At 36.6% G+C, this 8657-nt stretch overlaps 1 protein-coding gene across 2 annotated transcripts; it reads left to right on the plus strand.

Annotated features, from left to right (window-relative positions):
* The first annotated feature begins 479 nt into the window (after positions 1-479).
* LOC134358544 (transcription factor Sox-7-like) lies at positions 480-8307 on the plus strand. 2 transcript variants are annotated; one of them, XM_063070890.1, is made up of 3 exons: positions 480-1070; positions 5172-5249; positions 7058-8307. In XM_063070890.1, exons 1-3 carry the CDS (start codon positions 689-691, stop codon positions 7912-7914), a joined length of 1317 nt encoding a protein of 438 aa, XP_062926960.1. In that variant the 5' UTR covers positions 480-688; the 3' UTR covers positions 7915-8307. The 2 variants fall into 2 exon arrangements, with proteins under 2 accessions (XP_062926960.1, XP_062926970.1); XM_063070900.1 differs by lacking the exon at positions 5172-5249.
* Positions 8308-8657: the final 350 nt, after the last annotated feature.

Below are 8657 nucleotides of genomic sequence, written 5' to 3' on the forward strand. Positions count from 1 at the left end.
CTTGTACCACCTCGAAACATTGATGCGAAATGATTCGTATGGATGGCATGCAAAACAATGATTTTCAATGACAATGGTAAACCAAATACCAATTATAACTAGAGAACATCTGTATAAATAATCAAATTCAGAGAGGATTTGACAAAGAACATTTTCCACACAGAGGGTGAATGAAATCTGGAACACACTGCCTGGGGGGTGGTGGAGGCATCTATCTTACAACATTTCAATGTAGTTAGATAAGCACCTCGAATACCATAGCTGGGAAACTGTGGGTTTGGGATCAGTATCGCTAGACCCTTCCAGCTCACTACGTCCGTACCGCCCCTCTTAATTTGTACTCATCAGTTTCCATTCTCTTTTAACTGTTTCTAAGAAAGTGTTTGGTTTGACAGCATTTCTTAAAAATACTATCATTCTAAATAGTAGATGAGCAACATAATTATAAACTGACAAAATACTGCACTTAGTCCATTTAATCCACAGTTGATGGAATTTCTTACAGGCTAAACTGATTTGTATAGATGCTGAGAGGATCAAAATATACACTCAGTTTACTGGTTTGTAGTTACAGGTTTGTTGCTACGTTTGAGCTGTTTGATTGTAGAACTAGTTAAAGGGAGGAGCTTCTATTAAAACAGGCTCATGGCAATTGGTTAAAGTTGCCATCAACTGACAGTGGGAATAAATGAATCTGGGAGTCTCTCTTCCTGATTTGGGACTTGATCTCACCACCTTTACGTATCAGCACCACAGTGATTTAAACCTACTTGCTTTTTACACAAGTTTCAAAAAGTTATACGGATTATTTTTTAAAATCAAAGCAGCCCAATCCACCGTGATGGCTACAATAGGGAGCCCGTTCTCGTGGACAGAGGGTTTGGACTCTCCTGCTGGGGAAGGCAAGCCCAGGGTTGGACTCACAGATCACGAATCTCCAGCCAGAAACAAAGCTGAGCCACGAATCCGGAGACCCATGAATGCCTTCATGGTCTGGGCGAAGGATGAGAGGAAGAAACTTGCCATCCAGAACCCCGATTTACACAATGCAGAACTTAGCAAAATGCTGGGTAAGTATGCACAACAACTTAAACAATATATTATCAAACGCTAATCTTAACCAAAGCTATTTAGTGGAACTTATACAACTAACTGCATATCAATGCAATTGGAAAACTTGTAATCTCTTTTTCAAATACTTCAAGTTATTTTAAAGGCAAGACATCGTCTACTCTATTTTTTAATCTCTGTAACCATACAAGTAAAGCAGAATATACAAATTATCATAAGATTTTCAGATAAAATTTATTTGTAATGGAAATGAACCTGATCATCACAACAGAAAGGAAACATTCTATCACAGAGTTTTAATTAATGGTACATCCTTTTCACCATTTTATGTTTGTAAATTGAATGATGAGCTGTAATTACTTGATTATTAAATTTTACCCTTTGTATTAAACATGTAGTGCAGGATTTTTCAATTTAGACGGAGCTTTTAACTGCTGAATAAAAAACTGAGCATAAAGATAATCTACCACCAAAATGTGGCCCATTAATCAAGTGTGAACGTTACCTACTACACTGTACTTTGTTCATTTACAGACCACATAAATAGAAGAAACAAAAACTTGAGAAAAGAGTGCCTTTTAAAATTGCTTTTGTGATCAATGATCTTATAAGAACTATAATAGGACTGCTATTAAGAATTTCTAATAACTTAGTGGTATATTTCCATCCACCTTGGAGTAGCATTGTTGAAGCTTACAGTCATAAATACTTTTGAAGCTGAGTGAACACAATATCGTTGTACTTAGTTTCAGTGTCACACTAATAAAAAGCTTACTCTATAAAATTGTTGGCAAATTTAGTCTACGAAGGATTGAATTTACTGTTGCCTCCGTCCCCAATTCTCTAGGACCAATTCTGTTGGAAACTTGATAACTTTGAATTAACTTTCCTATTCAAATGAAGGTGAAAAGATGTCTCTTCAAGGCTGTTCTCAACCAAAATTACTCAGTAGTTGAGGAAAGTGTCACTGTTTTGTTGTTGTCTTGTCATGACTTTCAAATTATACTTCCATAAAGAAACAGGGTATCTAATGCTATATGCCATCCTACAAAATTAGCTTGCTAAACAGGAAAGCTATGGAGGTGATAAGTTCGTAAAAATGCAAGTAAGGTGCTAGTTTACACAAAAAAACTAATTCTAAATTTATTTCCACATTATTCCCTTGCTGAGATACTTCCTGCTTTTATGCCTGGATTGGATTTGAAGTGGATCTAAACGGGCCACGTTATCAGTCATTTACAGACACCAAAACTTTACATTTTAATGCAGAAACATTCGGAATAATTTGCAGCAAAACACTGCAAATAAAAAGATTCCTCGTTCATCAAATTTTGTTTAATTCAATGTTTAATCAATTTTTTCATCTTGATCAAAGTGAATAAAAGAATGTCCACTAGGTGGCAGCTAACTACCAGCTTCTTCAAGAATAAGCCTTTAATAAAAGAAAATATGAGGGAAAGGGATTTGGTGAGATGCTTGGAGACTGTGGGAAGAGGTACAGAGTCATAGTGAGATACAGAAAGGAAATAGGCACTTCAGACAATTAAATCCACACTAACCGTTCAGCACTATTTACACTAACCCTACCTTACCCTATTTTATTCTCCCCCTGTTCCACAACTCCCCCAAATTCTACTGTTCACCAACCCGCTGGGAGCTATTTACAAAGGTCTAATATTTGTGGTACTATTCCTCCCTAAATCTCACATTTCAAAATGTGAAAAGAAACACTGAGAACATCCAGCATTTGCTAAGTTCCAGACATGCAGTAGTGTCAGTTTGTTTCAATGATAGTCCTCCTTCCTTCAAGTCAAATTTAAAGTACAGCCCAGGACGGAACATGGTATTTACACCGAACTATCTCACAAACAAGAATTACTCCAGCATAATCCAATAGCAAAAATATGTAAAACAAGGAAAATAAGGTTAATTAATTTTCCCCTAATTACTCGAATGGTCCAAGATGGCTGACCATTTACTATTTGTACCTTGCCGATTATGCTAAATCTGGTTAAGACATAAGATGCAGCTGCAAAGTGGGGTGACTGGCATCTGGGTAGACATGAACCTTTGGCAGTTGAAATTCTGTACAGTTAACTTGGCAGAGGCATTGGGGGGTGGTGGGGGGAAGCATTGTGTCAAATATTCCATAGAAATCTAGGTCTTGACATTTAACAGCCTAGATTTTCCCTTTGGATTTGTTATTTTAACCGCTTGACCTACTTATTTTAAACAGGCTAACGGCCGTAAAAAAAGAAATGGTGATCCAAAATCTAGGCTAACATTCCCAGCCCTCGTGAATCAGCAGCTAACAAAACAGACAGGCAGCTGAAATGCATTGATAGTGTACGAGGATGTTGTGAAAACCTAATCCATCTACACCCCAAATGCTGTTCTCAGTTTTGGTTACCAAGAGACATTCAAGGGACAGAAGGGGATGGAAAGACACTTGGAAGTTACTCCCTTGTGTCAAAGACTTCATCTAATAAGGAAAGAGCATAAAAAAAGGGCTTGCAAGGGACCACGATATAGACGAAAAATAGATTGGGAAAAAAAACAGGAGAAGTAAATTTAAAGCATTGCTTTAAGCGAAGCAGTGACAAGAAAACACACATTTAAAGTGAATAGAGAACTTGAGTAGCATAAATACCAGCAAAATTTCAACTCCGTGAAACGTTAATGAATTGCTTGTTTGTGATTGGCATGCTGTTCTAGAATTGGCCACGGTTGTACGTTGCTATTTTATTTCTTCTAATTTTAAGATAACAATGGGTTATATACTAGAGAAATGATCTGAAAAAGGATCTGAACAAGTTCAAACAATTAATATTAGTGTTTTGATTTAAAAAAAACAGTGGCAGTGAATACGTTTATTTGTATTCTGAACGTTTGTTTCTATTCTGAACCAATAAATGCTTATTGGATTCTCTCTGAGGATCCTAGTGTGCTAGTCTTACTACCAAAGTCCCCCTTCGGTAAATGAATACAAAACATACCCTAAGAAAGCAATCAGAGACTAAATGGCCTGCAAAAGGTTTCATACACTTGCAGAGAGGAGGTTATACCGTACTGAAAATGGATGGATTAAAATATAAAGAGTCAGGATTACATTCTGAAGGAAGGTCGTGGATCAACTGCTTTCCTTAATGTAAATTACAAAAGCCGATTCAACTGACCTTTCAGCCACATCTTAATTATATTATGTTTATATTAATTGCAACCTGCATTCCTTGTATCTCTTCCAGCAATTTGATCTTAGCTCTTATTACCTGACAGTTATTAGTAAAGAGCAATCTTAAATCAGTAATAGTTCATTCTCATGACATAGAGACACTTTTGTTATTCCCTTCCATATAGGAGTTTCTTATTGAAACAACAGGCTCCAAAAGTTATCAAAGGGTATGTTGGAAGCCCATATAAGAACAGGATGTTCCTCTGCAGAAATTATTTTTAGACCTGGCTAACCCTCCTTCCCACTGTTGTTTGAAATTAAGAGTCATTAACCACGATTTATATAATCTAATTCGCTATTTGAAATATGTGTAAATACGCCAACATAATTTACAAATGCTCCTCTGTTTATGAGGGTTTAATTAATTTATATCCTATTGCATAATCCATATTTTAAAACATAATCTTAAGGAAATAGTAGAACAGTTTATTGCAACCAGCTTTTAGAACATGGAATGTAGACATCGACATTACATTACAGGCCCTTCGACCCACAATGTTGTGCCGACTATGTAACCTACTCTTGAAACTGCCTTGAATTTCCCTACCGTATAGCGCTCTATTTTTCTAAGCTCTATGTACCTATCTAAGGGTCTCTTAAAAGACCCCATTGTATCTGCCTCCACCACCGTCGCTGGCAGTGCATTCCACGCACCCACCACTCTCTGTGTGAAAAAAGTGTTTTAAATCTAAAAATTATAAAACTCATGAATTACTATATTCCAAAAGTACTCCAGTGTAAACTTAATTTAAACCATGAATAAATAAAATGTAAAAATAGTACAAGGAAAACTAATATTGAGTTGAAACTGGTATTTTCCAAGCACAGAGGTCTAGCTTTATAAATTTATATTTCCCTTTGCATTCAGCTTCTGAACGTGTAATAATTACTCCTGCCCATGTCCGTGTTCAGATGCCCAAGATGAAACAAACAGTTCATACTATGAGTAAGTTCACTTTCAGTGACTTTAAGGTAGCAGTCAATGTAAGAGGATGAATGTTTCATATTCAGAGGTCATGAAGATGAACATCCCATAACATTTTTTCAAAAATTTTTTGGTATGAAAGGCTGTGAAATCAAATTATTTACAGATCAAGAATGTAAGGCTTTGTTCAACAGAAGTAGGAATTTAAATTTCATTTATTGTGAACGCAGAGAAAAGGCACATCAACTACAGGCAATTTTCTTCATCTACTCTAAGCCCACTTTTTGCCCTTACTCCCATGTCTCTTGTGCTTTTTTCCAGAAAGCCATCTAAAGCAATTTTTGGACTCGGGTATCTATAATTACAGCGAAAAATCAACCCCCGTACGTCACTCCGGTCTTTTTCTTCTTTGTTTTCCATAATCCAGTCATTACTAACCCACTCATTTTACACACAGTACACATACATGATAACGTCTATTGTCCTGGCACACACTCATGTCATTTATTTTACCACACTCATTCCTTTCTGCTTTCCATCTCCTTACCCATATAAACAAATAATAATTTAAACAGAATAACGTGATTGACAAGCGCAACGTTATGATCCTCATATTGCTACATTAAAGAAAATATAAAAGTTACTCATTTTTCTAGATTACAAAGTGAGTATCTTCAGAAATCTATATTTGAGACTAGTGATGCTGAAATGAGTAAAGGATTAATTATTTTGCATCAAGAATCTAAATAAATTTGATGTAGCTGAAAAAATAATTGAATAAAACCCTATGAGGTCTGATCAGCCGGGCTATCAGAAGAAATGACCGAGATCTTGGCAAAAGATTTACGATGTTACTTATCTAATAATTCATCACCAGTGCTATCGTACAACTACTTAGTGAAGGTACCTCTGATCAAACATTCGTCAACGGTTTGAAAAGGATTTATTCCTGTGACTTGGGAAAGACTGAATTCTCATGTTCTGGAAGGATAATGGTATCTTGTCCATCCATAAATGAAAACCAGCAATACACAGAAGATACAAATTGAAAGTTGAACTTCGTCAGTTAAACAAAATTCAGTGTTTCTTGAATACACTTAGGTATTTTAAATCCTTTGTAAACATGAACACCTAGAAATCTCTTTTTTTTCCAGACAGTCTAAGTTGGTCCCAGCTAGGGTTAACGTAAAAAAGATACAAGTCATCAACACATCTGTGTAGTCTCGAATTAACATCAGGAATGGGGTTTGCTGAAAGGACGTTCATACCCAGGTATTCTGCCCATATTCACGATTCAATGACACGCATATCTTTGCCTCCTGCACAAGAAGCCTTGCTGGTTATCTATATTCAGGAGTGGAAGGGTAAGGTGTATGCCGATGGAGGCATGGCAATAATGTCATTGAGAGAGATTTGAAACATAATTGATCTTGTGTCAAATGAAAATGAAAACTGTGCAGTCAAGATTAATTTTTCTGGTGAGTAATTCCTTTTGGATGGTTTCATTATCCAATGGTTTCCCAACAATAAACATTATTGGAAACACTGAATATACTAAATGCTCCATTTTAAAATTATTTTCTTATATTTTTATTATACAGAAGGCAGTTTAGCTTCCTTTTGTATATGACGAGTGAATTTTATCCATAACAGTGCATTAATATTTATTCTTCATAAACAAATATACTCTATATTTTATGGCAAAATATTAATTACAAAAATTTAGCTTTGGTTAACAAAGTGAAGTTAGAAGGATTTGTTATTTGGTTATGAATCACAAATAAATATGATTGTGCTACATCTGATCTAAACCCTGCAATACATTTTAGGCAAATCATGGAAAGCCCTCACACCTTCACAGAAACGACCTTTCGTAGAAGAAGCTGAAAGATTACGAGTACAGCACATGCAGGATCATCCCAATTACAAATACAGACCTCGGAGGAAAAAACAGATCAAACGACTGTGCAAACGTGTGGACCCCAGCTTCCTGCTCAACAACTTCCCCCACGATCAGACTGCTGTTCACAGTGGAAGAATTTGTAGGGGCCCTCTGGAGGAGGAAGAGGATAAAGGCTATCTAGCAACCTCAAGGCTTCCTGCAATCAGCAGATTCAGGGATGCACAGAGCACGAAGAATAACTTCGACAACTATGGGCTACCCACACCCGAGATGTCCCCTCTAGACGTAGTGGATGCTGATCACAGCTTCTTTCCACCTCCATGTACGGAAGATTCTCCTTCTCAGATGAATGGAGTGATATATCAGTCAGAATACAGCCAAAGCCCCATTCAATGTGGAAATCTCAATCAGATCTCTATCCCCCAAAACAGATCACCCATCATGCACCCTTCAGTCAGCCACCCTCCGCCGCCTCCTTATTATAACCGAATGCAACATCCAGCCTTCCAGCCCATGAATTCAAGCACCTCAGTCCACCTTTCTCCCCCACGGGACCACCATCACCTAGATAATCTGGAGCATATCAGCCAGGCTGAGCTGTTGGGGGAAGTGGACCGCAATGAGTTTGATCAATATTTGAACACCTCCAGTCAACTGCATCAAGCAGGGATGGTAATGAATTCACACTTACATGATGTGAGTCCATCGGGAGGCACAAATTCAGAGAGGAGTCTAATTTCAGTCTTAGCTGATGCTACTGCAGCATATTATAATGGCTCCTAGTCCCAATATTAATGCACTAGAACTTTACTGGCCAATAACAGTATTACTTACAAAGATCTTTGGACTGGAAATTTCCTCAGGGTTTTCAAATGAACCAGTAATAATTTTCATAAATGAAAAACAACCAAAATATTTATACTGGTTTGAAATCATTTTTGTTTCTAAGGTGAAATATGAAACTGCTAAGTACTTTAACTATTTGCTTTCCAAACTTTAGTCTGATATGTTTGTGCTTGTAAAGAGCTTGCAAAATGTGTTTAAGAATCCAGTGATTGTTTCATTTTTTTTATTCCAGTTGGTTATTGTAAGCCTTGTGATTTCAATTGTTTGCATACTGTTTTACTGGTTTGAGAAATTTTAAATGATTAGAATTATTACTGAATAAATCACAAATTATGCTTCCAATAAATGTTTTATGGAAATTTAATTGCAGTTTCATGAATGTTTAACAATTTTGAAAGTAGAATCGTAAAATTGCAACACCAATAAAAGCTATTCAGCCCAAAATGCCTATGCTAGCTCCTGATAGAGCAATCCCATCTGACACATTCCCTTTGTCCCAACTTGTACCTGCTGACCAAGTTGCCTACCTGAGCTGGTCACATTTGTTTGGTCTTCTCCCACAACCCTATACATTAGTTTCTCTCCATACTTTTGGATCTAGAATTGACTCTCCATGCAGTCAATTCCAGATCAAGAAGTATGTAAACATATGTTTACACTTTGTATGTTTTAAATCCAAT

The sequence above is a fragment of the Mobula hypostoma genome, chromosome 2 (genome assembly GCF_963921235.1).
Source record: "Mobula hypostoma chromosome 2, sMobHyp1.1, whole genome shotgun sequence".
Lineage (NCBI taxonomy): Eukaryota > Metazoa > Chordata > Chondrichthyes > Myliobatiformes > Myliobatidae > Mobula > Mobula hypostoma.